The 27,994-nt window shown below is 46.2% G+C and overlaps 2 protein-coding genes across 3 annotated transcripts; both read right to left on the bottom strand.

Moving 5' to 3' along the window:
• Positions 1–19: 19 nt before the first annotated feature.
• On the bottom strand, positions 20–11,900 carry MFN2 (mitofusin 2). 2 transcript variants are annotated; one of them, XM_050322425.1, is made up of 19 exons: positions 11,879–11,900; positions 11,247–11,415; positions 10,556–10,734; positions 9,735–9,870; positions 9,219–9,381; positions 8,583–8,707; positions 8,154–8,262; positions 7,954–8,061; positions 7,421–7,574; positions 7,125–7,192; positions 6,872–6,993; positions 6,467–6,593; positions 6,191–6,295; positions 5,666–5,768; positions 4,806–5,026; positions 4,519–4,668; positions 4,081–4,277; positions 3,601–3,735; positions 20–3,035 (listed from the first exon to the last, which is right to left on the bottom strand). In XM_050322425.1, the coding sequence occupies exons 3-19, from the start codon at positions 10,728–10,730 to the stop codon at positions 2,966–2,968; spliced, it is 2,268 nt and encodes a 755-aa protein (XP_050178382.1). In that variant the 5' UTR covers positions 10,731–10,734; positions 11,247–11,415; positions 11,879–11,900; the 3' UTR covers positions 20–2,965. The 2 variants fall into 2 exon arrangements, with proteins under 2 accessions (XP_050178382.1, XP_050178383.1); XM_050322426.1 differs by lacking the exon at positions 11,879–11,900 and having other exon boundaries at positions 11,247–11,421.
• Positions 11,901–12,072: 172 nt separating this feature from the next.
• On the bottom strand, positions 12,073–27,512 carry PLOD1 (procollagen-lysine,2-oxoglutarate 5-dioxygenase 1). The gene is made up of 19 exons (XM_050322389.1): positions 27,325–27,512; positions 23,572–23,663; positions 23,141–23,277; positions 22,368–22,531; positions 22,042–22,154; positions 20,727–20,790; positions 19,983–20,080; positions 19,552–19,653; positions 19,318–19,449; positions 18,917–19,038; positions 18,120–18,224; positions 17,544–17,669; positions 16,623–16,764; positions 16,011–16,124; positions 15,679–15,744; positions 15,244–15,348; positions 14,729–14,875; positions 14,294–14,419; positions 12,073–14,025 (listed from the first exon to the last, which is right to left on the bottom strand). The coding sequence occupies exons 1-19, from the start codon at positions 27,404–27,406 to the stop codon at positions 13,870–13,872; spliced, it is 2,193 nt and encodes a 730-aa protein (XP_050178346.1). The 5' UTR covers positions 27,407–27,512; the 3' UTR covers positions 12,073–13,869.
• Positions 27,513–27,994: the final 482 nt, after the last annotated feature.

Genomic DNA, 27,994 nt, shown 5'->3' with positions numbered 1-27,994 from the left:
CAGGACACGCCAGGAGAAATGTTTGTTACAATTCATTTTTATTTTGGTTTCCATTGTTTACAGCACTGTTACAGGACTAATTCATGCAAATTCATCACCTTAAATACAGCAGAGAATAAACTCGCTGGTAAGAGTATTTTGAAGAGCTCCATCAACGCAACAGGAAAAGTAGCAGCAATAAGATAAAAGTGCATTTAGCTGACCTTCTTTAATGGGAGTCTGGGGGAGACTGTTTTTGGAATTACCTGTTTCACAGATTAGTTCAGCCTTCCTTATTAAAATCAGAAGAGAACAGCCTCCTCCTGATAGTGTTCATTCCTCCACCACTCTGAATTAAAGAAGTGCAGCTGTAATGTGTTTCAGAGGAATCCAGCTCATAGGCCTGTCTGTTAAAAGTTTGATTCTCTTTCATTTGGGCTTCTAGGGACAAGGGTTACACACATATTAAAAGTTCTTCTCTCCCCTGTTAGCAGTTTTGCTTCTGAAAAACTCCAAGTGGTTCTTTCCCCCGTTCTGCAGGTTGTGTCAGCTCTGCAGTGAGAACACACCACCCAAAGCCGAGTAAGAGGCACGAACAGCACCAAGACTCCGGGTTCCAGGAACCAACCAATCTCTTTTCCCTTTACAGATAAGACACTGGCTTAAAGATAAGCTCATTTATCAGATTTCCCCTAAAGGTCTGCTGAAGAGATGCTGACAGGTCTTCAAAAGCAAGGTCAGCATTTCAAGTAGTCACGAGCTGCTGAGCAATAGTACATCACCCTCTGCCTCTACCTGGCACCGACAGTTGGTGTATGAGGGATGTGCTTAATGTTTTAACTCAACAGAAGAATAAATAGCTTATTATAACAGTGCATGTGATAGCTTGAGAGACCAGAGATCCAAATTAATTCAAACACTACCTCCAGCAGAGTAAGAAGTGATCCACTTACTCCAGTGTACTTCACCACAAGCCCAGAGCACACACTTCCAGAGGCAAGGACTCAGATTTCTTTCTTGCTCATTCTCAGATCTGATCCAAGCTATATTTATGTCCTGGTGGCTGCCCGAGGAACCCAGCCAAGGCCAGTGAAGCCTTCTGATGAAAAGAGCTTTTCAGTTTGAGCTGGAGTCAAGGCTATCTGCTGGAAGGGAGGGGTTTGTTTCCTTTCTGTGTTCTGGGCACATAAATCTCACCACCAGCTCCTACACAATCAAGATACTTCCAGTCTTACTGCAAATCTCAGAACAGCCTTACCTAAGATGTACTTACTGACATTTCACTATTTTTACTCCCTCAAGTATCAGGCAGCTTCTTTCTGGAACTTCCATGACACAAGAAACAGGGGACTTGTCACAGGCACATATATTCACACCTGAGCAGGAACAAGAAATCCTAAGGCCATTTTCAAGGGAAAAGTCTCATTGTCAATAAGAACACTCCACTGCTTAGTAGTTCTGAATGCAGTCCGTATTCTATGTGTGATGCTGAACAGATTTAGGTTGTCACTAACCCCAGAACTACAGGATCTGATTCTGGATTCCTCAAGCATTTTGTGGACAACAAAAAGGTTATACCCAACACATGGCAAAATACTGACCCACAAAGAGGAAAAGAAACTTTCCAAACAACAGAAGAAACATATCCTACTACTCCTAAAATCAGCGAGAATTTCTTCTCTTATCAATTTCAACAGGAAGAGACTCAAATCCTTACAATTCCTAAATCTTATATTCCAAATTCATAACTGCTTCAGGGCAAAACTCAACAATTCATTTCATCTATTTGCAAATAAAGAATGTCTTGGGGGAATGGGGGTGGGGGGAGAAGTTGCATTAACCCATTCTTGCCCTGGCATGAACTACAAGGGCCACAACTCCCCCCACCCCTGAGGAGCTGTACCTGCCAGCCTGTCCTCATACTTTTAACAGAAGAGAAACATCATCAGATCCCATCGCTGCCCGCACTGCGACATCCTGAGGGAACTCTACATGGAGCAAAATCTCTTACAGCGTGTGATCCACGTGCTGTTCTTGTGGCCAGAGAGTGGTAATGGAATTCCAAAGGCCTGCTTCCAGAAACACAGCTGTGCATTTCCAAAGAAAACCCACATTCGTTGACTTAGCTCGTAAGGCAGTTCATTACATTCTGTCAACTGGCTTTTCCTTCCTAGTTTTCTTCCTTAACAAGCTGCCAAATTAGCAGCACTATCTCCTTCACAGGAACTAGTTCTGTCTTTGCAAACTATTTGTCCGTGACAGGAAATGGGCCAGACTGTTATTAAAAGAGCTCTTAGGAGGAAGAAACTAACTCCAAAGCCACTAATCTTACCAAAGCAAAATCTTAATCCCTCTTTCTCTGGAAGAGGATGGGTTTTGTTCAGAGGTTTAAGCATAATGACAGCAATAAACCTTTCTATGAAGGGACACGGGGATTCTGTGTCAGGTTCTAGAATAACAGAATATTAACCCAGGAGACAGGCCTGTGTGGGCTATAAATGCATTGTGAAACCACCATCACGTCTGTGTGCATGGGACCTGTGCTCAGACAAAACAGCTGCTTGTCACGCAACCCCCACCTGGGGCTTGGAACTCAAAAGCTCTGCCTCTATGTAGTAAAACAAATAAACACCATAAAGAGGTGTCAGAATAACTTTTTAACCCGATAAAGATTTTTCTTGTTTGCTTTAAGTTTGTTTAAAGCAAAAAGGAAGTGCAGTAAAAGCCCCCTGTAAATGTATGAAGCACACATTCCTCCTGAAGTAGCCTGGTCTCAAAGGAAGGAAAAAGAAGAGTTATTAACAGCTAGTGTTTAGAGGTGGGACACAGAACGGGGAAGCAGAATCCTATTGTTCACACAGCCACTGGAAACACAGCAATAGGCTCTTGCTCATTCCCTTTAGGGAATTCCATCACCCACCATGTTCTCTGCAGTAATTAAGAGAGCACTGAAGGGAAACTCTTTTTTTTTTCTCTCTTTCCCACACTATCTGCTTTGCTGCAGGTACTGATGTGTGAACATGTTGAGTTCGCTGTCCAGCCAACCCGCTTTGTTCCTGCAAGGACAGAAGGTCTTTGTTAGGTGAAGGAAACAGCTCTTAAGCCACTCAGAAAGAAGTGCCACTAAAATGAGCACCCAGCAAGGCATGGAGTGCCAGACAACCTCTCCAAAATGCTGCTGCCATTCCTCAGGTCAGGAATGTTTGCCTCTTAACAGGCTTTGAGGTTCAAACTGAGATCTTGGACACAACTTCACACTGATCTTACTGTGTAGGTAAGGAATGTTTGAAAAAAGCTTCCTGACAGCTTTTGCAGGGTAAAGAAATCAGCACACAACTCTGTACAAAGGTGAGGGTGAGACTTTTTGCATGATTTTGTAACAGCCTGAAGGAGGTTGAGGAACTGTAATTCCCAACAAATCGAAAACAGGAAGGAAAAGATGTTTTGTGAGACAGAAGCTTAAAATGATTGTCCATGGGAAAGTACCATGTGAAAGGGAACACAAGTTGGTAGGGAAAGGTCTGCACATCAAACACGATGACAGACTGAACTCAAAACTACAGCTCATCTGAACATCAGAATGTTCAGGAGAAACAATCATATGGAATAATCAAATCTCACCTGAGCAGTTTTGCTTTGCTCTGCAGTGAATCCAGAACTTCGATTTTTTTATTCATGGCAGAAATTTCCTGCTCAAGGTTCTCCCGTGTGACATCCACTTGCTGGCACAAATGAGCAAACGTTCCAGCAAGCTCCCTAGGAAACAAGAAGAGCTGGGTGTGACAGAAAGTAAGATCAAGCAGCAAAGTCAAGGACTAAAGCCCTCTGATGTGTAGTGCTGATGGTATCACGACTCAGATCTTTATCCTTCCATTTCTGCACAAGAATATGTCAGGGCATCTTGATTTGAGACACGGAAATACAGTAAGACCAATGCTTAACAGCACCCAACCACTACAGGTTCAAAAAAAAGAGTAATATTATTTTAACACACCTGTCATTACACATTTTTAAACGTGGAATTACGAATGAAGACTTAACAAGGAACAGCATAAAAAAAACCAAATAACTTAAGGTTTTATCTGAATACAGGCAACTCACTGTTGGACTTGGTGGCTGCAGTTGGAGCCCGTGTAGCTGACGATGAGCTGCAGTTTCTCCCCAGCATACTCCACAAACTGCCTCTTGAAAGCTCTCTCCTTTGCTTTTGTGGTCCAGGTGAGGCGCTCATACACATAGAGGAGCCCATAAAGGCCAAAAGAGAGAGCAATCAGTCTCCAACCCACGGCCTTCCAGACCTGAAAAAGCACAAGGAAAAACAAATTACACAATCATCATCTCAGCTTGATGCTCGCTCCTAACAGTGGCGCACAGAGCATTGCAAAATCAGCTCAGTATTTATACTCTGATGGAAGATAAAGGAGAAAGTATTTCCCTATCTGTGAATAGCAATTATCTACAGGATTCAGCAGTGCAAGTGCTTTTCAAGTCAGTGCTCCAACTTCAGTTATATAAATGCTGCCCAGACGGCACACGTACCACACCACCAACCACGATGATCCCCATGGAAGTCCGGGAAGTTAATGAGGCCAGGCCAGTCACCATGGACACCATAAGCTCTTCCTGGGTCATAGAGCCCTGAGGCAAAGGAGGCAGACTGGGATTTGCTGGTGTTAAAGGGCGTTGAACCTAATTGGAAAAGCAGGGACAAAACCAAAGGACAGATAAGAGAAGGCAAGCCACTGTTCTTCCCCCCCTAAAAACCCTCAGCAGCCACTGAAATAACAAAAGTCACATCTACCCCAACACTCAACGAGGTGTCTCACCTGGTCATTATAGCCCATCAAGGCCCGACGACCATTCTTTGGTCCCAAAAACCTGTTCACCAGCATCGTCCACCCCAGAGAGAAATGGAATTCTATGTCCTCTTGGAAGTCAGCACAAAGCTTGTCACAGTTCAGATCATAGCTGAGCATGAAGCACTGGCGGGGAATTAACATGTCTATCTGGCCCCGCAGGGAGACTGGGAGGAGGGGTTTTAAACCATCTGCACACACAGAAAAGAAAAACATGGAAAAAAAGGGCTGTTGAGTTCACAAGAATTAACTGGACTTGTATTCTGCAATCAGGGCGGTTATGGCTTATTCCATCCTCCACAGTTAGTTTCCTCAGTGTGTTAAATTTCAGAAGCCAAGCATGTTGCTACTGTTGAATTGCTATTCAGTTCTTGGTTCTTCAGATCGATTCAGAAGGAAATCTTTCCATGGACACTCCAAAATCCTTACAGGTAGCTGGTGAAGCTTACAGATTAGCAACACCTTGGAAAACAGAATCTGAAAGCCATTTATAAGTCTTTAGGCTCCCATGAAATCCCATATTGAGACAGGCACCTAGTTACAAGACATTTGTATTTCATTAGGATTTGATCTGACAATCAAGTTTCCAAAGCCAAGATTCCTCTCTGCCATGAGGATTATGCTGACTATATATATTTAATAGGAAATCACTGCACCAGTTCAGACCCAGAACTAGTCCTCTACACAACAGGATTACTCAAGATGGAAATAAGGTGATGCCAGCCAACATCAGCCATCAGATTAACAAGGAACACAGAACACCTACCCAGTTATTTTGCATGGCAATTCAAGGAAAGTCAAGAAAGGGGAATATTGCCTGTGGAACTGACCTATCATTTCTTGCTGCATTGTCTGCAGGGAATTTGTGATTGCGTTGGAGCAACGCTCTGACATGTTCCGGCCCAGGCCTTCCTCGATGTGCTTATGCAGCTCCTGACAGAGAAAGGGTTATTAAGATTAGAATAAACATAGGCTAGAATAAACATGCAAGCTGCAGGTGCTAGAGCTTGCTAGTTAAAAAAACCCTCCCAGAACAGAAGCACACATTCTGTCTGCCCACTGTTCTAATATTAATTTCATTCTTCCCCCTTTTTCAGTGAGGAGGAGGAAAAGGCAAATCAATAAAAATCTCACGTGGGCTCTTTAGTCTAGGAAAAGTTCTGTTGGATCTATATAATGTGATACATCATATGTGTATCAATTTACCACTGAGATTATTAAAAAACTAAAGCCTTAGCTCATATCCTAGTTGGAAGGATGTTAACTATCCCAAGAGGCTGGCACAATTACTGACTCAGAGCTAAAAAATGCCTTTAAAGTTGCCGAGCAAATGTTAAGAAGCAAACATCACTTACAGTCTTGTACACTTTAAGAACTACTTGAGATGGATGGAAGTCTGCCTGGTATTCATCTACCAACACTGAGAGCCGTCTGATTTCTTCTGCCATGGCATTTGACACCTAGAGAGACAGCACAGGACAGAAAACAGAGCTTCTGAAAGCATTTCTTCTCTTCCCATCTGTAACTCCCACATTTTTAGTATTTCAAAGCTTTGTCAGCACTGTGTATTGTCCTCACCATGCTGGTGGCTGTTTCAGACAATCTAGTTTTCCACAGCCACTCCTCCTTACCTGCCTCTCCACTTCTTCTGTGATCTGTTTGATTTTCCTCTTGTAGTCTTGAGTCAGGAGCTCCAGCTGCTTGTCAATAAAACCCAAACGATCCTGTCGTTCCTCTCGCATTTCCAGACAGTAAACTCTGGTGAAAAAACAACCCTGTCCATCAAAGTGCCAGAGAAATGCATTTTTCATCTACAAATACACTGGGATTTCAGCACTAAGACAGATTCTCCCACCCAGTAACAAAACATGTCAGTATCTGCAATACATTATACAGCACAGGACAAAAGGTCCTCTTCCCAACACTTTCCCAATTCACCAGTACATGTCCTTCCCACTTTGCATTTCAAATGCTCATGTTCCCTTCAGTGTCTCCCAGAATACTTCAGTTATGGAAGCAGCAGCCTCAGCTCTCACCGCTGTTCCTGGGCAGCAACGTGCACAGAGTCCATGATGAGCCGAACATCCTCCGCGATCTGCTTCGCTCTCACCGTGTGCTGCTCGAATTTTGTTTTTACTGCTGACTGTGAGATGCACTCCTGCAGACAAAAGGCAGCCCAAGATTAGCAGCACACTAACACAACTTCTCCTTCCCGTATGATCTGTTTCCAAAACGTGTCCCCACCAGTCCCCAGTCTTTCAGCTCTAACCAGCACAACATATTGCTCACCTCAAACCTTCTCTCGAAGTTCTGGAACTCAAGCATTCTTACTTGAAATCCATCTGCCAGTGCTCCACCTGAGAGAAGGAAAGCACAGAACCACCACTTCAGTTTTTCAAAAGCAGTCAGGTGTTGGCCATCAAGAAATGCTCTTGCTTTACACTGAAGCCAATGCAAAAGTGCTGCTAAGTCAGCTCTTTGATTGCTCTATTATTAATTTCGCCCCAATTTTATTCCTTTTTTTTGGAACAAGATATTCTCTCTTTTCTTCCAGTTAATGCAAAATTTCTGCTGGCTTTCCTCACCTCCCTCTGGCATCCCTTGAGCCTTCTGAATCCTGGCATTCAGCACTTCTTTTGCAGACACAAAGAAAATGCGATCCCCTGCCTGGGCTCGATCCACCACACCCAGCTCATCCACCAGGAAGCTGGTACAGCGCTCCATGTGCTGCCGCCGCACCTGAGGGACAAACAGGACAAACCACACCGCCAGTCAGATCTGCTCCATCCACCCCTTAAAGGTTAGACCAAGCACCCACATGCCCTCTGCTGGTACAAGCTGCCAACATAAAAGAAAAAACACTTTCCTATTTTATGGAATTTTCCAGAGGTTATCTAAGTGATTTAACTCCAAAAGGCCCCCCGTGGGAGTTGTGCTCAGAAGTTTCGAGAGTCGTGCCCTGATCATTAGCCTGTGGTCCCCTCAGCCTCCATATTAAGGGGATAAAAATCCAAACTGTAAAACAATCACACACAACACTGACTGTACCTGCAAGGACCAGAGCCAAAAGACTCCATAATATCCATGAAAAGAGAAGAAGTTTAAACACATCACAAACCTCTTCCATGTACTCTGGTTCGGAGGCAGATGCATCCCAGCGGTTATTTAAAATAAATATATTGGGCCGAGACAGACGTTCATTCACCTTGTGAAAGAACTGCTTCTCCTAGGGAAAATGAAACAAAACCTCTTCAGATTAAGATGTCAGGTATTTTTAACCTTTAGGCAAATTCCCCGAACAGGTGGATTTGCACATACAGTTTGCATCAGTGTTGATTCAGAATTTGCCACCAGGACAAACACGTCGGCATCGAGACAGAATTTGTCGATCCAGCTGTCCAGCTCTGTGGTTACATCAATGCCAGGGCTAGCAATAGAGAGAAATGAGACATTACTGTGCTGTGGAAACAGCAAAAACAGAATTGCAAAGGTTAGTAAGAGATGTGTTTCAGCTTTTCAGGGCCTTAATTTCCCATATCTGAGCAACACTGTCCTGAGGTGACAAGAGTACAGATTAAAATGAAGTACTGCCTACGAAAATCTGAGTGTGAACTGCAGCAAAGGACTTTGCTCACTGTCACAGATTAGAACAGGGTCAATCCCTTTGATGTTTGTTAAACAGGTATCTGCAAACATTTCCGTAATTAGTCTGTGATAAGCAGGAAAGGAAAGAAAACTATTTCTCACCTGTCCATCAGCACCAGGTCGTCCTTTAAGAGAGAACATTTGGAATTGGGCCACATTACACTGACCAGGCTGCCAGCATTCAGATGTTCATCCTGATGAAGGGCATGAGCCAGCTGGTTTACTGTCTATGAAAAGATGGAAATAACACTTCCTGTGAGCCAAGACCCACTAACACAATTCTCTCCCCTTCAGAGCTGTGCGCTGACAATTTAAGATAAAACTCCAAATTATTTTCTCCTGCGGAGGTTTTCCATATAAAACCTTTTTGAGTGTCCTGGTCAAAAAACAACCACTAATGAGAGTTTATGAGAGATTTTTCTGCCAGGAAAAGTTAGTGAGGAATTATCAGGAAGTCTGTGATTCTGTCAGTCATACAGAGCTCAGAACTTCCTGAGTCATTGCTCCCTGCTGTCACCAACAAATACAACATATCATCTTTTTCATAAAATGAACAAGTTCCATCCTGTGACTTGCTTCATTCCTCCCTTGCTACATCTAAAAAAGACTCATTTTTCATCTCCATTCCTTTAATGATTAAAATCCTTAACTGTGAAATTTATTAATAGCATTTTAATTTTCTTGTTCCTTCCCTTTTCTGCCATTTCTGAAGAGCCTTTATGCTTAAGGAAATTGTACCTTAACGCTCTTCTTTTCCTCTGAGCCCTCGGTCAGCAGGAAAGCATCATGTCCATCCGTCCCTTCTACACGCAGGAAGCAATTAGTGGTGTGCCCAATTCCTGAAGGAAGGACTTTGTCCCACAGCATGGCATTTATGACAGTGCTCTTCCCATTGCTTGTCCTGCAGGCAGATTGAGAATGGTGTAGCAGGGTTCCAAGAGCCACGAGTGCTCACTTTGATATTACAGAAAGCAAGTTCTCTAGAGCCAAGCTGTACCAGAGCCATAAGCAATTCAGGTGCCAGAGGCAACCTGCAAAAAGACTTTGCTAGTCTCTTGTTGTAAGAATTCTTCAAGTTGAAGAACTACACGACACAATATTTCTTTCCAATTTACAAAGCACTACTGCCAGGGACAAGCACGTTACAAGCAGAAGCTAAAGCATTAGTGTTTCTATAAATATTCTCTACTGACTGCAATCCTCGAATGCTTCACTGAGTGGGGAGCGTAGGCAACACGCACCCACGTGACTCACCTCCCAAAAAAAGCAACTTTCATGTGTCGTCTTGCCAACACTTCACTGATACCACTGACTTTTGACAGGTAGCCTTTGACTTCCAGTACCTGCTCTTCCGTGGTGACAGGATCAAGCTCTCCATTCTTGTGCGTTTCTAAAATCAAAACAGATCATGTCTCTGAATTCCAGGACCAGCTGGGTCAGTCCTGGATGACAGCCCTCTCTGTGATGGTAACACACAGAACCGAACATTTATCTGTCCCACAGCCTGCGTGGGTGATCAATGACACCCTGAGGCACTTCTGCAACAGTATTTATCAGCTGGTCCCTTTTGTGTATCTAAAAACCATCACCATCCTTGGGACTGCCTTAAACAGAACAGCCCACACTGCAAACACTCCAGCACCCTTAAAAAAAAAATCTGTCTGTGCCTTAAGCTGTTAAAGCCAATTACTGGCATATGTTACATGTCACTGACAATGATGTGTCCAGCCAAGAACACTGAAAGGATTATAGGCAAAAAAACCCTAAAGGGGTTGTGTAATTAATTAAAAATCTGCCAAACAACATAAAAGTCATAGCTTCCTAACTAGCTCAGTTTCCTAACACGCATGAAATTCTCATCTTCAAAATACGAACCTGAACACCTAAAAAAAATTCAACAAAATAATTTTCTGTTTTTCTTATAAACATGAATACATAAGCAGACACAGGTGTATAAATAAGCACAGGTCTAGCAGCGTTATTTAACTGAATAAGGGGGTTTGGTGGGTGTGTTTTGGAGAACTGTCTGTGGGCAAAGCACTGTCACACACTCGTAGTTCCAGAACTCAGCTTACCTTCCAGGAATGAGGAGCTCTCGTTGATGTAAGCAGCCAGCTGTTCAAAGATACCATTGATTTTCTTCTTTGCAGTGACAAAATGTTTAAGTGGAGAAGCATTTACCTCAGCCATGTGTCTTTTATCCTTCTTCACTGCAACTATTGAGTTGGAACGAGTGAACAACAGGGACATTGCGCTGCAGGGAGAAATCCAGGGAAGAACAGCGTCACCAAGAGCCAACAGCTATCCAAGGGCGTGTAGTGATAGGATAAGGGGGAATGGCTTCACACTGACAGAGGGCAGGGTTAGATGGGATATTGGGAAGAAATTCTTCCTTGTGAGGGTGGGGAGGCCCTGGCACAGGCTGCCGAGACAAGCTGTGGCTGCCCCATCCCTGGGAGTGTCCAAGGCCAAGCTGGATGGAGCTTGGAGCAACCTGGCCTAGTGGAAGGTGTGTCCCTGCTCATGGCAGGGGGGCAGAACTGGATAATCTTTAAGGTCCCTTTCAATCCAAACCAATCTGTGATCATGATTCCATGATCCAACTAAGCATCCTAACGTGAACTAGATAAATACATATTTTAAAAACAATTCCATTTTATACAAATGAAAACTACTCGTATATCAGAAATTTTTAGAAAAACACCTTTCCCTCTCCCTTCCAATAAACTGCCCCACAACGATCACTCCTCCCCATCCTCCACTTACTTTCAGGATGGGTTACGTTTTCACCAGTCACGCATGGCCAGCTCAAGGCCCTCTCGAAGACAAAACGGCAGCAGTTTCCCTGCCTTCTCCCGCTCCCCGGCCGGACTCCGTCCCCTCCCCTCCGTCCCGCAGCTCCTTCAGCGACGCCGGGTCCAGCCGGTCTCCGTCCCTGCGGCAGAAGGGCTGGGGATGAGGGACGGGAGGTCCGTGAGGGGCCGGGCTCTGCCCCCCCACCATCCCCATGCCCGGGGGATGCTCGGGGCTCTGCCCCCCCCACCATCCCCGCTTGCCCAAGGGATGCTCCGGACTCTGCCCCCCTCCACTCCCATGCCTGGGGGATGCTGCGGGCTCTGCCCCCACGCCATCTCCATGCCCGTGGGACGCTCTGGGCAGGCGCTCCGGGCCGACACCGCCGCCTCCCCCTCAGCCCTCACGGGGCGCTCAGCGCCCCCTCGCGCCCCCTCAGGACCCTTCCCCGGCGGGTCTCACCCTCACCCGCTCCCGCCCTTGTCTCTGCCTTTGTCCTCGTCCGTGCCGCCCGAGAGGCGACATCCCTCCCTCCCCTTCGAAGCACCGTCCCGGGCTGGAGCGGCTCTCCCCGGCCCCTGGGCCGGGCACCGCCCGGGGCTCACCTTCACCGCCGCTCCCTCACGGCCGCCATGTTCCCCCCGCGCCGCCGTCACCGGGCGGGTCAGCGGCGCGCGCCGGGCGCGGGGCACGCCGGGAGTTGTAGTTCGGGGCCCTCATGGCGGAGGCGGCCCCGGCCACTCCTTCCCCCCTCCCCGACCCTCCGCGCCCCTCAGGAACCGAACCGAACCGAGCCCGCTGACACGGGAAAGGCTTTAATGCGAGTTTCCCCCCCGGCTCAAACCGTACAGCTCGTTAAAACCCCGATCACCGAACCGGCACGAGGAAAAAGACACAACAAAATAAGTGAGGGGGGAAAAAAATCCCCAACAAACCAAACACCGACTGCTGAATAAATACATAATACACATTTTTGGACATCTCAACGATTGGCGTATCAATCCCTTCGTTTGGTAACAGGCAGCTCTGGCTTTCACCTAACAGGTTTTATTACAGTTTTATTTCTCAAATGATCGCCCCCTGCTCGGATATTTCTCCCTCAGGCACCTCTGTGTGTGTGGCCTCAAAAATAGACCTAAAAAGCTCGTGGAAAGCGGTGGGAAAAGGTCTGTGTCACCTTCCTCAGGCACATTCCAGGTGCAGGCAGTTCCCTGCCAGAACTTACACGTGTAAAGCTGTTCTGCCCACATTAACGGGACCCGTCCCAGAGGAATCACAATCAGACAGCAGAAGTTGCAGACACAGACAATGAGGAGGAAGGTGATTTTTTTTTTCCCCTTTAAGGACAATCATCACGTGAATTTACTGCTTGTGAAACGCACTAGTCTGGCAGAGCCAGAGCATAACGGTGTGGGATAAGCAGAGCAGGGAGCTCACAGGCACAGGCAGGAAAGGTTTCTCCTCTTCCCTCTCTAACCATGGTGCTTCTCTTGATAGGTTTTTACACCTGTCAGTTCACCACAATCTCTCAGCACTTCCCAACCACTCGTTTCTATCAGCCTCGACCCCACTGGAGAAGTGTCTGCAGTGGAGTGTTTTGGTTTGCAATCTTAAATAATAGAAACACGGAGTAATTATTTCCTCCAAGAACCAGAGGACAGCTCTTTACACCTAATGTGAATAGGCCATCAAAGAAAACGATTAAAACAATCTCTGACACTTGGAATGAGGCCACCAAACACCACTGGAACCTCTGGGATGTTATCCAGAGACTGATCAGAGGTTTTGACAATCTTAACATGGTAAAGAACAGAGACAATTCCACAGTGAAGCCCTTCTGACTGATGTAGTTGTTCCCAGACTTCCCTTTCTTAGATCTGATCTTCACAGACTGAGATGGTCTGAATTTGTGTGGGTATCTCTGCAGAAACAGAAGGTTGGGAGGCTGTCTTATCTTTTCAGTCTAATCCCAGAGGTAAAGCATCATTAGAGGACCTTCCTTTAGCTGACCAGAAGCACCTAGATTGCCACTGCTGCTACTTTGAATTTTGTGATAGGCTTGCAAGGACTGCAAAGAGGTAAAGGAATCAGATGATCTTCAGGCTCTTACTGCTGAGTTTCATCTGGTGTGACATTTAACTGTTATGACTTCTGGAGTCAGCTCCCTGATTGATTTGTATCTGGCATAGTGTCCAGGCATTATTGTCTAACATCCAGTCCTGTATATGCTGTGGATGAAAACAGGCTTCCAGCTTGTGACTTGCCTCCAAAAGCTGGATTTCCAGTCCAGGAAAGCATTTTTTAAAGCCAACCATTCCATGATAGAAGGTTCAAGTAAATGGCACTTCCAAGAAACAGTGGATGAGGAGCAGAATCAAAAATGAAGGCACAAAATCTCCTTTGGAATTCTACAGCAATATTCCTAGATATTACCTGCAGTATCAGAGAGGGAGATCTTCTAGTAGTGGAGTCTTAAAATACCATTCAAAATCAATATCCAAACAGCTTTGAACAATGCCTTAGAAACTCTCAGCAGCATTCCCTGTTTCCATTCAAGAGTCAGCAGCGAGCAGGGCCCTTCCTGGGAAGCAACGCTCTAGGGGTCCAGAAAGGACACTGCGATGTACCGGGTGCCTTTGGTGGTTGGGAGCCCTTCGTGGTAGTGGGTCAGGCGTCCCGGGTGCATGAGGGTCCATCCTTTCCGGGGAGCTCGGATGGAGCAGTTGTAGCGCAGGAACCGGCAGCCTCCTCCCTGAAGGCGACACGAGAGACAAGTCAGCTTGGAAAAAGCACCTCAGGGGAAGGGCCTCTGCCTTCTCCTGGCAGCCCTGCTAAAAGTGTGAGAGGGTGCTTGGGGAATCCCCTGTGTTCTGATGCATTCAGAATTCTCCTTCCTACCCTAGCCCAGTCAAACATTGTGATCCTTAGAGTGAAGAAGCCAGATGTGGATAAGGAAAGTGTTTTCAGCTGCCTGGACTGCTCCAGAGGCTGTGCTGCACTCCTGACCCACTGGCACTCACCTCATAGTCTATCCCAACTCGGTTCAGGGCAATGTTGATGGTGAAGGTGGAGGCGTCGTGGTGGGGCATCAGGGACGGCTGCTCGTCGGGTTTGTAGCGAACCACGAAGGCCAATTCAAACTGAGTCTGAGCAGAGCAGAACAAAGGGCACTGTGTTACAGGGCTACAGTGGTCCTTGGCTACTGAGCTGCAGAGCAGAGTGTAACACTGACACTGCATTCCACTGCTAAGGGAGAAAGGCAGCGACCAGGCAGGAGAATGCCACTGGGAAATTGCATTATTTCCTAACATTCATACTTATGTCACACTCCACAGTCAGTCACTCCACACTAGGAAATAGTATGGGTATTCCTAGAGGATTCTGGCAGCCTTTGCACAAAGCTGCAACTGCAAGAGGTACTGAGCTGACCAGTTTTGATGCTCAGGGGCACATACCTTGGTGTAGTATCCTGGGTACAGTTTCTCTGTGATGGGTGCAATATAGTCCAGAAGAAACTTATACCATTCTCTTTCAAAGCCAATTTGGTTCATGTGTATGTCAATAGTTGGGACATTCTCATATCCTCCTTGTATTCTGCTGTCCTGAAATAGAATCACAGAAATACCCATAAGGATGGGAACCCTGGAGTTCAGGAATGAAAAGCACTTGTTTCTGGTAACTACAAATAAATATGATGTTTATTTATCACAATTTGCAGGATGGAAAATTCATTTCAGACAATAATTAAAACCTAAGGGAAACAGTATTGCCATCATAAAGGCTGAACACTGTATCTTCAGAGGACACTGAAGAGGACTCAAAAATTAATTCCCTTTTAAGAACAAAATTAAGGTGTTGTCTCCAGTTTCCTGGTTTAACTGTGGGATCTAATGACTTCCCAGAGGAGGCACAACTGCCACCAAATATGCATAGATAAAAGCAGAACTCAAAGAGCTCCTGCTTTACTTACTGTGTTGTCACCTGTGGACCACTGGCCATAGTGCTCCATTTCTTCCACCAGCTCATCACAGGCAGTGTCAGTGAATATGGGGAACCAGTAAACATCTGGGCAGGGCTGCAGAAAGCAAACAGGTGAGAACAGCAGAAACAAGGACAGGGCTTGAGGCAAAAGGAGTAAGGCTAAGCTGAGTGCAGACTGAGTCAGTTCAAGCGGAAAGAGACTGAAATATTGAGGATAGAAATTTGTCTTCTGATTTATGTGCCCCACTTCCACTTAAGAGAGCTGGAGATGTACTTCTAGGAGAAGGATTTGGCTCTAAAAATACTTTCAAGGTCACACTCCCTCTGCTGTTCTGCTTCTTCCTGAGAATGACAGTAGTGATGATACAAGCATTGTCCTGATGTTGATCTCCCCTGGTGATGGATAAGAGTGATGTTTTCTTACCATTTCTACCAATTTCCCCTTCAGAGCTGCTGTGTAGTTTTCATGGATGTACTTTTCTTTCCAGTCCTGCAGTCAGAAGATAAGCAAACCAGTCATTTCTGTGGGGCCTGCTTCAAGAGGCAGTGAAAGGCCAGGCACTCATACAGTATTCCCAGGCTTTGAAGAATCCAGGTGCTATGAATCTCATAAACACCCCCTCTTTAAATTCTGTGACTACTCCTCATGCCACCTGAGAGAAATTGTTATTACAAAGCCTGGACCTCTCGTGAAGCAAATCAGCAGATATTCCCATTCCACAGTGCTGTGCCTGCTGAGCATGCAGGTTGTCTCACCTCAGGATTGCTGAATATTTGCCAGAGGTCGTTGTGGAGGTGAGTTGTCTGGTAATTCTCCAGGGACAGGATGTGTCCAAACTGGTGCCGGTTTGTCAGGTACATAAAGACTCCCTGTAGGACAGGGAAAAGCTGTCAAGGCCTCGCATTTCTCTGAGCCACCATGAAATATAAGCACTGACAGTTCTCCAAGCTGTTAATTTACTCATTCTTTCTGCTGTGGGCCTTCAGTTAAATCACCACCCTGGATATGAGGAGCTCTGAAAGGCTATAGCCAGAGACAGTAATTCTGGCTCTTGTCAGCCAGGGCTGGAAGCAGAGCAGAATAGCTGCTGTGAGATTAGGTTCTTCCTTCTTACCGTGTCATTCCCACTTAGAACAGCCCTGAACAGGCCCGACAACAAAAATGTTCCCCACATTTAGTGGTCCCTGGCTCCGTGTGGTTTCACAGCAGGACAGAAATCCCCTGCTGTTCCAAAGTCTGCCCAGTACTGACCAGTGCCAGTTCCCCTCGTCCCTCACCCAGCAGGGCTGAATGCTTTGCAACTCCTTAATCTTGCACCCTCCACCCTGGCACGCAGCTCTCCCTGCCAGCCCCTCTCCTGGACTGACCCGATTCCGGACGTTGTTGCAGAAAGCCATGTCAGCATCCAGTTTGCCACTGTGGAAAAGATCCCCCTGGTCGAGCTCCGAGCGCAGCGCCTTGGCTTTGACCATGTAAACACTGCTGATGTAGGGGACGTTCCAAAGCCCCCTGAAACACAGGGAAAACACAGTGAGACCTGAAATACCCCCAAGAAACTGCTGGACTTGACAGGATGGCAGACAAAACTGCAGCATCAGCCAGACTTGCCTAAACGAGCAAACCATACCAACAGGGATTGTCATTCCAGAAAAAAATTGCTTATATTGCTCGGAGCTTTTAAGCTGCACAAATTCTAGCCCACTGTGAAAGCAATTAATTGCTACTGTGTGCTTTCGCTGGGGACATAATTAATGGCTTGAATCTCTTCCCAGAGAGATCAACATATTTTTTTCCAGTGATTTAAAGAAACTGAACCGGCCAAAAGGGTCTAAGCTGATTTCTAGCATGTATTGCACATATAATGGCCTAAAAGGGCCCCTCAAGAATATGAATGAATCAACAATTCTGTTTTGTGAATATTCCATTCAAGGATCACGTGGTATTTTATGAAGATTTATCTGAAAGGGATTAAACAGCACTTTACAGGATTGCAGGGATCACACTAACCATAATCCATAGGTGGGAAAACATGACATGAGTAAAATGAAGTGATTTCAGCAGAGTCAGGACTCTCAAATCCTCGCTCTGATCATAAGAAATCTCATTGTCTCTGCTCAGGGGAGAACACAGAGCAGCTTCCAAACAGGAGCAGACACTTCCTTTCCTACACACACACACAGCCAGTTGTGCTCTCTGGTTCTTTGACAGCAGCCAGTTTGATGATCATGTGCAGCAGCAGGCTTTGCATCTGAGGGATTACATCAGGGAAAAGCTCTTTGCATACTCACACCCTCCGCCTCTGAACAATATCCACGTAATCTTCCGAGCGGGCATAGTATCCATCAGGGCTCAGAGCTCCCCAGAAATTGGACCACAGCTTCTCATGCCGGCTCACCAGAGGGGCAATCACCAGCCTGGCAGCGTGAAAGGGACAGCAATTGCAGGATGGGATGTTACCACAAGAAGAAAAGGAAAATATTTACAAACCACAGGACTGTAACAGATATATTCGCCCTCGCTTGCAGAGCTGGTGTTTCATTAACTCTCTTGGAATAAAATTCCACATCAGAAAGGGCAAATATGGTCCCAATCTCCTCTCTAACTGCACCCTGCACCACATCTGTTAGAATCTGATTTGTTCTACTGACTACATAAAGACAAACATGAGGATGTTTTACATTCCTTGCCTAAAATCCAGGGATTACAATTATAATGTAAAAAAACCCCACACCTAAGAGGTGTTTGTCTAACATTCCATCTGTGACACAGTTCTCCTGGTGCTTTACACACCTCAGTGATAAAAGAGCTCACAGTATTCCTGGTGTGAGATGACCAGTTAGGATTGCTCAGACCAAAGAACTCACTTGTTCTGCTCGATCAGGATCCTCAGAGTCTCTGTGTTCTTCAGAACTACCTCAGCATCCAGGCTAAAGTAATAGTCACAGTCAGGATCCTTCCTGCACAAATCCCTACAGCCAGAGAGGAGGAAAGTCACACCAAAATCCTCTTCAAACAGAGCAAGACAATGGACAGAACACAGGAATTCCTTCAGCTTGTAGTCTAAAGGTGTTCTGGGTGTTCAGAAAAGTTCAATTTAATGTAACAACCCAGAGGACCAGCAGAGCACAAGCACATCAGACTCAGTATCCAACAGCAGACAGACACGCAGCCAAAATCACATTTACCACACTGTTTCCTCAGCACAAATTGGAGAGGTTCCCATTTACAGCTGGCCCAAATCCACACCAGAGCTCAAGTATCTCCTGGTCACAGATAGGAAGATACTCTTCCACTAGCTCTTAGTTTTACTCCTACACTCCTCCTCTCCAGAGATATAGGGGCATATTTTTTGTGATCTATGGCTGGGCATGTAGATGATGGTGGGAGATACAAGATTATCCTTCTGCCAGAGCAAAGGACCAGTGAGAACTTAGTTTCTGGAAGTGGAGAAATAAAGCTGGTATCAAAGTTGATTTTTTTTTTCCAATATGTAAGGGCATGGGAGTTAAAATGCTAGCAAAACTGAAAGAAAAGGGTGACTGGAAAAAGAAAAGCAATCACTTGACAGGGATGATCCTCAGAAAAAAAAACAAATATCTTAGTTTGGACAGGGGCTGACTCTGCCAGCCATCACAGAATCACACATGGCCTCTTCACTTACATGCCCAAGTTCCGTGCCTCAGCGTTCTCCACCTCATCATCTGGCCCCATCACCTTGACAGCGAGATATTCTCTGCCATGCTCTTCTACAAAAGAGTCCACCTCCATCAAGTGATGTTCCTCCTATGCCAAAAATAAGGCAAAATGGGTAAGACAGGCTCATCCCAGGCCCCTCAGCCTCCTCTCCTTGAAAATGCCAAAGCAGATGGGCAACAGCTCTTCCCACTTCCATATCCTTACAGCTGGACAGAGCTATCTTACAGGTGCCATTGCAGATAACTACTGGCATTGCAGAGGCTGGAAGTCTAGCCCAAGGTTACAAAGGTGCCTTAGAGCACAGGGAAGGTGCACATTTTCCCCACATCTGCTAAGCTAAGACCATCACAGGCCGTCTTCACTTACATTGTTGTGAATGAAGAGCTGGATTCGTTGCTTCGGGTAATGGAGGTTACGAAGGCGCAAGAAAAACTGGGAGAGGAAGGGGGTGGGCTGCTCGATGAAAATGCCGATCAGGATCATTGGCAATGCCTCATCCTGCATTCAGAGAGGAGAGGAGGGAAGTGGTGACTCGAGTTCCACATCAGATCCCATTGTAAGACTTGTCTTTAAAGCTCTGAACAGACACATCAGCCTTACCTTAAAGCCCGTGAGGCTTCGCAGACCTTCGTCACACACGGTGCAGCCCGTCTCAAATGTCCATATTTGGGGAATGTAGTTTCCCAGGTAGTTCAGCTGCAGCTGCAAAAGGACAGTTTGCCATATTTTGCTTTACAGGGTAGGGGAGTTTCTTTTTGTGCACCCCTACCGTAAGATCACATTTCAACTCCATTTACCTTCTCCAGGAACTAAAGAATCTGAAGCACAACAGCCTGAGGGTCCAATTACACATGGGTCATTGAACCAGACCTGGACTTGCCATGGACCTGGACCACTTATTGTTTCTCAGATACAATGGACACAGGGAAGGTCAATAAATGTGAAGGCAGTAACCAGATCCATCAAGTCTAAAGGGTCACTTTGCAACAAACAAACACACACCAAATCTTTCTCTCAAGAGGTCCACTTACCTTGGTGGGTCCATTTCCATGAATCACCACGGGCAGAGTGTCATATAATAAGTTTCTTGCTCTCACTCGTGAGTTTTCAAACTTCAGAACTATCTCATCTGGAAATGACATCGCCAGCATGTTAATGCTTTCGCTGATAATTAGCAGCACAATCCCTCATTTCTACTGAGAAACTGCTGAAAGATGAAAGCCTGGACATGGATATCTGTGTACAGGTAGTTTAAGGGCTACAGACCATAACTAGAAAGAAGGAAAAAGTGTTCAGAGTGATCCTGTGAGCTACAGGATGGCTGGGAAGTTGGACAATGATGCATCTTTGCATTACAATCAGTGACTGCTCCCAGGCCCCCATGGCTGCCTCTCACCTCCCCTGGCATTCCAGCAGGGTTCTGAAGCGGAAAGACAGGCAAGCCCTGGGCAGGGCTGTGTGTTATTACTTGCACTGGAAGTCCCTCCCAGTTTCAATCCCCAAGGCTAATGCCACCCGACATGCCTGGAGATCAAAGTGGCAAGGAGGTGTAAGATGAAAAACCTGACCTGCATTCCCTCAAGTGGAGAAGGAGTTGCAGTGAGAACCCAGTGGAATTGCAAACAAATACCACAACTCTGGCAGAGGCTTTTCCTGAAGCTTATTCTGCAGGGACAGGCATTTCTGAAATACAATCCCTTCAGCCACAACTTTATTTCTGGTGTCAACATGCAGTTTCATTCCAAGGAGAAATGACCTTCCCTCTTCCCTCTCACCTAATGCTCCATTTAGGTTTTGGAAGATCCGGCTTCTTTGGTCTAAACTGATGTTGATACTTTCCTTTAGGAGAATAAGACAAATAACCTTAATTAGAACACAGGGGGGCATCCATCCATTCTTTACATGCTGAGCAAAGATATATCCCATTCCTATAATCATTTGCAAACTCTCCAAGCTCTGAAATCAAAAACACTCCCAGATAATCCTCATTTTCACTCGAATCTGGGACAATTCATCATTTTCTAAAACAATTTGAATATATTCTATTAGGTAAAACTATGAAAAAAAAAAAAGAAAGAAAGGCATTTTAAAGCTGCTGTGGGTATATCAATAAATCTCCAGCATATGAATGAAGTACACCTGCACACAGCTATATAAACCCCAGAGGTAACACACAGGAGTGCCAAGATAGCAAAACCATCTGCTGTGGAGAGTTTCTTGCCATCTATCCATAGGACAAGTGTTACCCAAGCGTTGCCCCAGGTACCAGTGCCAAACCAGAGCACAGTAGGGTGCAAGGCCAGCTTGTGCAACCTTTGTTTTTATCCCCTGCTGCAAGTCACCCTCTGACTGGGTCAGACTAAAATGCAGCTCTGACTTAACAGAGTTCCATGTCCCTGCAGGCATCCATTAAGACTGATTACTGGGAAGGACAGCAGGGTGCTAACATCCACTGTCTGAATGCCAAGGCAGGGGAATTACTCAGCCCTTGCAGGGCACAGGGCCAGGACTGCAGATGAGAACATTAAAGGAACTGTTCATGGTAAATTATCACAGCCCATACTCAGCTTTAGGGAACTAAAAAAGTCCAGCTGCTCTGAATGTTCTACCAGCCCTGCTGATTAAAAAAACCTGCAATTCTTTCTCTAGTCAGTGTGAAAGCAGTTCCTCAATACAAATGTTTCCTCTTGTTTGTGAATTGCTGTTACAGTTTGAGTTCTTATTTCCTGTGCATTTGTGGTGTCTCAGGGACAGACTGGCCTGTGTGATGCACAACTGGGCAGGGACAGCAGACCCAGAATGACCTGTGGGCTGGGTGCTTCAGCCAGTGCTGGAATAGCAGTGCTGCTTCCAGGGTCCCATGGTGTCACATGGCATTTACCTATAATGTGCTTCAGTGCTAGCTTGGATATCTCTAAGTCAGCACTGGTTTCACAGCCCCTGGGAGGATGAGCTTCCAGTCATGGAAATTTCAAGTCATCTCTTTTCCCATTCACATTTTAAGCTTAAAGATAAAAACTGCTAATAACAGAAATGGGGATACCGGCTAGAATGCAAATTTTCAGACTCTCAGGATCTATATACACCTACTCTTTTTTCTGGATCTAAGAAGATATTTGTGTAGAAGAGCTGGTCACTGTCATCATCCTCTCCTTTCCACTCCTCCACAAGCTTCTTCAGGTTTGGAGCATAACCTATGAAGCCTGTGGGAATAAAATATGAAGAGGTGTTTCATCCCAGATGACCAAAAAATGGAATAACTCCTGTATATCTGCACTCCCACTTCTCTCACATGAAATCTCACTACACCCTGTGTTGCTGCAGAGATACACCAGCTATTAGTTTGTTCACCACTTCTCCCAAGGGGCCAAATAGGAGAAGAAAAGCTGAAAGAGGTTCTCAGCTCTGTGTCTCACCTCCAGAACCCAGGAAGCGCTTTCCATCTCGCACCTGAGGGTACTTGGCTTCCAACTTTCTGTCGGGGTAGATGTAGTTCTCTGCTGAGAAAACCACCTTGCTCTTGGCTTGTTTGAACTTCTTCAGCAGTTCTGGGGGGCCCGAAGCAAAGAGCACGTCATAGCTAGAGAAAGAGGAGGACAAAAAGGGACAAAAAGGAAGGGAGACAGAAAAACATGTCCGTGAGAAAAGTTTCTAGAAACAGCTAATTCTTGGGGAATCCCTTTCTTTTAGTTCTGCTTCACAGTATTACATTTTCTGTGAAGTAACTGTAATTACAGAGGAGTCTTATTCATATGCTGGGCATATGAAAAGACACTGAGACTCCAAACTGTCCTTCTCCCTCTTGACTTTTCTCTGGCAGACCAGTTCTTGGCTCTCAGCATTGTGCTGCAGCCTACCTCACCTTATAAAACAAATAATTCTGGTAAGAAAGGCCTGCCTGGTTCCAGAGGAATTGTCTGCTCATTCTCTGCAGATACAGGCAGCCAAATTCCACCGTGGCAGAATCAGGTACAACACTATCAGGCAAGAGCTGGAACCAGCCTATTCTGATGAGACCTTCCCAAGTGCCACGGATGCAGCTCTAAGTGATTCTCAAGCAACTATAGAGAATTCAGAGGGGAAAAAACCAGAGGTCTGGACACTTTTCAAAAGCAGTCTAATTCACAGTTCACTTCCTGTCCAAACAGCCTTATGATTCAGACCATGGCAAGTTCTTTCCAACCATTACCTGTCTACAAAAAGGATGATCAGATCCTCCTTATCCCCAAACTTCTTCAGAGCTGCTTTCAGGAGCCGGACCTTCTGCCCCCCTCCAGCTGGATTCTGGTCATCTCCACCCTGCCACTCCTCATCCAGCCCCAGCACCTACACAGCGACAGGCACAGGGTCACCTGAACAGGGCAAGCTCACAGGAAAGGGTCTGAACCCACAACCTGACCAGTGCTGATAACTCCCAGTGCAAATCACAGCAAAAACAACAGCCCCAGACAAATGGACTATGGATCTCATCCCAAGCCAGCACTCAGGATGGAATAACAGACTGCTGCAGAAATGCCCCACTCCCAGTGGTTTTTTCAGCCAGTTGAGTAGGTGTGTCCTCTCTTGAGCTTCTCCATTCCACAATTCAAAACTCCCTTTGACCAACCCCCTGGACATCACCTGGACTTTGTAGTTGAAGAACTGGGCTGATCTTCTGAAGCGCTGGAACCCCTCAGTCTGCTCGGTGGCAACGGTCAGAACCAGCAGGTTTTCTGCCCAGGGGGGAAAGCACAAGAGACACATTCAGCTTGTGCTGTTTCCACAACCAGCTGCTTCACACCTAACTTGATCCTGGGTATAAAATGAGAGATTATGGAAGGATACAATTTCACTGCCTGAGCCAGCAGCTAGAAAAAGAAAATAAAAAGTAGTAAGTGGTTTTTTTTTTGCCTGGTAATGAAAGCTACAATTCTTTTCTCTCACACAGTGTATGAAGGAAATTAAAATTGAAGATAAAAAATAGAACTATACAAAATGCCCATTTGGAAGTCATCCATTAAGTGCAGTATTGGTTTCCTGTTCCCCACAGAGCTGCTTTTTTGTCACTCAGCATTGACTGGGTGTAGGCAAAACCAAAATTAGCCCTGAATGTTATTATTCCCTCTCTATGGCTGCTCCAATTTTCTACTGCATTCCTGAGGTGTTTTCCGGAGTTTTTCCTACATATTCAATGTGAATTTAATTGTGCTATAACTTTCATTTGCATTCTCCTCCCGAACTTGCTTTTCATTTCCAGCCCCTTAAAAAAATGACAAAGCGAAATCCTGAAGTTCTCTTTCAGAAGTTTCTCTGTGGTACCACTGGAAGGTGATTTTTATGGGGAAGTTCTGGTTTCCTCATTGCAATGCTGGAATGCTATACTTCCCCCAGTAGGAATTTGTATAGGTTCTGGCAACGGGTGCTTCAATGCAAATCCTGCCCATCCCATTTAAACATCAAAAAATACCAGGAAAATTTGAAAGCACATTTTCTTGGCCTCAGCAGGCTCTTTTTGGAACAATGATTTTTTTTTTTTTTTCAATGGATGTACCAGATGTATCTTCCTAATGTACCCAAACTGATATTCTGGCTGGTCTTAGAGAGGAAGGATTTAGGAGCTGGAGTTATGGATGGACCTGGGAAAGGCAGCAAAAGTGAAAAATGAGTGCAAGAAGACTCCACATTAAGAAGAAAGAGGATATTCCCCAAATCCTTTACCTGCATCAAAATAAAAAGAGAGGAGATTGAGAACAGTCAATAGGTCAGCTCTAATTGTATTTTGTTAGACATGCTCACAAAGGAAGTGATAAATAAAAGAACAAGAATCCTGCACTGGTGCAGGTTTTTAGACACATGAAGTGCATTCCTAATCCAGCTCCTCCAGCACACTCCAGTCCCTGACAGAGGGTGCAAACAAATGAGTAAAATATGTATGTCCTCAGGGAATATGCTAAAGCCATTACAGTTTCTAGCCATGCAGAAAGCCATGGCAGCTTTATGAGAGCTCTGAGCTCGTGGCTTCTGAGAAGGTGAGGATCATACTGCCAAGAAAAAGGGGGGAAAACATGGGCTTGCCAGAGAGGAATGTCAAGGCAAGCCTTAAATTCTAGTACCCGAGGGGAGAAAGCATATGATAATGATAAAAGAAGGAAAGAAAGACAGGACCCTGACTGCTAGGCAATTATTTCAGCCTCAAATCTAAGGCATCTCCCATTAAATAAATCACTAATTCATTTTCAGGCCGCCACCCCGAGAAAGCCACACACTGTTTATGGTCTGACTGCCAGAAGTTTGCTGGACACGACTGAAGGCTGCACAGATGCACAGGAAGTGGTGTCCTATTTCCAAGGCAGAAAAGGTCCCTCCGTGCAGTTTGTGAGCTCAGAGGAGCACGAAAAGCCAGCACAGACAATTGTCATCCCCAGCAGAATTCCAAGTTACAGATTCCCTTCTCATTCCTGGTCTGTGGGGTAGGACTCTGGGAGACACTCAGCTCAGCCTCTGTTCTGAGAGCTCTGGAGTAGCGAGAGCTTTCCATCCCCAGAGACATTCCTTCAGCCCAGCACTGGAAGCTTGTGCTCAGCTATGCTGCCTCCCCTCCTTCTCCTTTAACCCTTTTTTCTCTTTCCCAGAGGTTTTGCTGAACACTGGCGCAGCTGATGGGCACTTCCAGGGACGGAACTTTTACTTTCAGTATCGCATGCAGGCTTTTTAAAACATCCTAAAGCAGAGTGACACTTCCCTCTTTCCCATGTCACAGTCACTTTCCACATGTAGGAATGGCAGCCTGTTCAGCTAAGCTGGGCCTGCTGGGCCCAAAGGCTCCCTGGGCCACGCTGACAACTAAAAATCATGTAAATAGATTTAATAATGGGATGGATGAAACATTAAACACAGGGTGGTTAACGAAGCAAGCACTGGATTAGGAACCAGGGGAGTTGCACTCTACTGCCAGCTCTGCTTTGCAACAAGGAGCCAATCCAGCTACCCCTCTGTTCTTCCATATGTGGAACAATAATAGAAGATATTTACCACTTTTGTAGGTGAAAAGTATCCTGTAAGGACAAAGCACTAGAACAGGAACTCTGATGTCCAGATCACAGTGAAAAGGCTGTGAAAACTTCTCAGCTTTTATAAAGATTAAAAATCAGTGACGAGTTCAGTAACAAAACAGTAAATTTAAAGTTATTTACTTCAGCCCTGAGTCGACAGGGAAAGCACAGCTGCAGCTGCATTTTAGGACAAGAAATGAATTTATCCCTAGGCTGTGCTTTGGGAAATCTTACTGTGCCACTTCCTGTTAAGATAGTGTCCAAGAAAACACCATTAATATGGAGATCAACTAGAAAAAAAATCAGTGTACAATTTAATAGTGGATAATATAATCTCTGTATTAAATTTACTTTACAGAAGTATTTTTTAAAGATTCGACTAACTATAAATAACTATGCTTAGAGCTCTTATAGAGATCTAAAAGAACATCCAAGAGAGCAGACAGATATCATTACTCACATTACCCTGGGGAACCTGAGGCACAACAAAGGTGAAGCATTTTTTTCTTTGAACCACGCCAGAAGTGATGAGTTCAGAAAGCAGTTAATTCTAAATCTCTCTTCCTAACCAGCATATCTCATTCTCTTTCCTAGCCCCCAGTTTTATCTCTAGTGCACTCTGAAACCTTACCAAAACCATGGAAGACTCAGGATGTGTAAGGAAGGCAGGATAGCACAGAGAGATTCTTTGTTTCAGTGATGCCACTATAGTTAAAGAACTCCCAGCATTCCCATGGATACACAACTAACTGCATTAAGTAATAGATGTATAGTAAAGGTAATTACACCAGAATCACACTGTGAAGGGAAATATTCTAGGTAACAAGATTAAATCTCCTCCTAATTGCCACTTCTCTAATGAAGACAGAGATAATTATCCCAACTCTTGGCAGAGTGACAGTGTGTGAAGCCCTTTGTCAGTGCTGCTGACACACTGTAGCTGCCCTAATCCTCTGCCCTTCTACCAACTACTCCAGAGCTTCTCCCAACTGATGTTATTTTAGGAGCATCCCGGATCTTGAGTCACAGTGCGGAACACTCAGGGATCAAAAGCTCTCCCGTTACCTTGTTCTTGAACCGTCTAAGTTCAAAAGGAGGGAGGGCTGACCCAGGTGGGACGCAACCCACGGGACTGAGAGTCTTTAACCGGGATGCCCGGGTGTGCAGGGCTGAGTCCCCCAGCCGGGTGTGCAGGGCTGAGTCCCCCAGCCGGGAGCGCCTCGGGACCCGGCGGGAGGCTCGAGATGCCGCCCAGGGACTCAGCCTGGCGGCTGCACCGCGGGGCTGTGCCCGTCCCTCAGCCCTTTCGCCGGACCCCCCGCGCTCTCCGAGCCCCCCTTACCTTCCTGCGGCGAGGCACGGCCGCCCCCCGCCCCGAGCAGCGCCAGCACCGCCCAGGGCAGCAGCACCGCCGGCAGCACCATGGAAGCGACTTCCCCGCCCGGACCCCGCGCCGGGAGCCCCCACCAGAGCGCGGGCGATGCCTGCGGGACGGAGCGGGCGGCTCCGCGAGGCTCCGGGGCTGCCGGAGCTGTGCCACGCACCAGACCCGCCCGGCGGGGACGGGCGGAGGAAGCGGGAGGAGGCGGCTCCTCCTCCCGGGCCGCCCCGGCCCCCGCAAGAGGCGGGCGGGCTGCTGGGGCCGGGCTGGGAGCGGGGCGGGGAGCGCTGGGGCCCGGCGGGAGGAGAGGGAGCACCGGCACTGGGAGCTGGGGGGGATTGATCCCGGAGCTGCGGGGCTGTACCCGGGCAGCGGGAGGGGTACCCCGGCCGTGGGACACCCGGGAAGAAAGAGGCACCGAGCAAACGCGGAGGAGGAGAGGGGTCACTGTCCGGGCAGCTTCAGCTGGTGCTGGGCTGCAGCTGGCTGACACGGGCATTTATGTGGGAAAACCAAACCATGAATCGATTGTAACGTTAAGCACATCTCTGGAAACTGGAAGCCTTATTAAATATCATCTTCCCGCCTTTTTCCCACCTGTTGCCTCCCATTTTTCCTTGGTGAACACAAG

This window comes from Myiozetetes cayanensis, unplaced genomic scaffold, assembly GCF_022539395.1.
Source record: "Myiozetetes cayanensis isolate MyiCay16 unplaced genomic scaffold, myiCay2020 scf28, whole genome shotgun sequence".
Lineage (NCBI taxonomy): Eukaryota > Metazoa > Chordata > Aves > Passeriformes > Tyrannidae > Myiozetetes > Myiozetetes cayanensis.
The sequence above is the reverse complement of the archived record's forward strand: the minus strand, read 5'-3'. Positions and strand labels throughout refer to the sequence as shown.

Coding starts and splice junctions, on each gene's coding strand:
- PLOD1 (XM_050322389.1), bottom strand. CDS start 27,406: ATGGTGCTGCCGGCGGTGCTGCTGCCCTGGGCGGTGCTGGCGCTGCTC. Junction 22,532..23,140: donor ATCATCCTTTTTGTAGACAG/GTAATGGTTGGA, acceptor CTCTTTCTCTAG/CTATGACGTGCTCTTTGCTT. Junction 19,450..19,551: donor GAAGCCTCACGGGCTTTAAG/GTAAGGCTGATG, acceptor CTCTGAATGCAG/GATGAGGCATTGCCAATGAT.
- MFN2 (XM_050322425.1), bottom strand. CDS start 10,730: ATGTCCCTGTTGTTCACTCGTTCCAACTCAATAGTTGCAGTGAAGAAG. Junction 8,263..8,582: donor GACCTGGTGCTGATGGACAG/GTGAGAAATAGT, acceptor CTCTATTGCTAG/CCCTGGCATTGATGTAACCA. Junction 3,036..3,600: donor AGCAAAGCAAAACTGCTCAG/GTGAGATTTGAT, acceptor CTGTCCTTGCAG/GAACAAAGCGGGTTGGCTGG.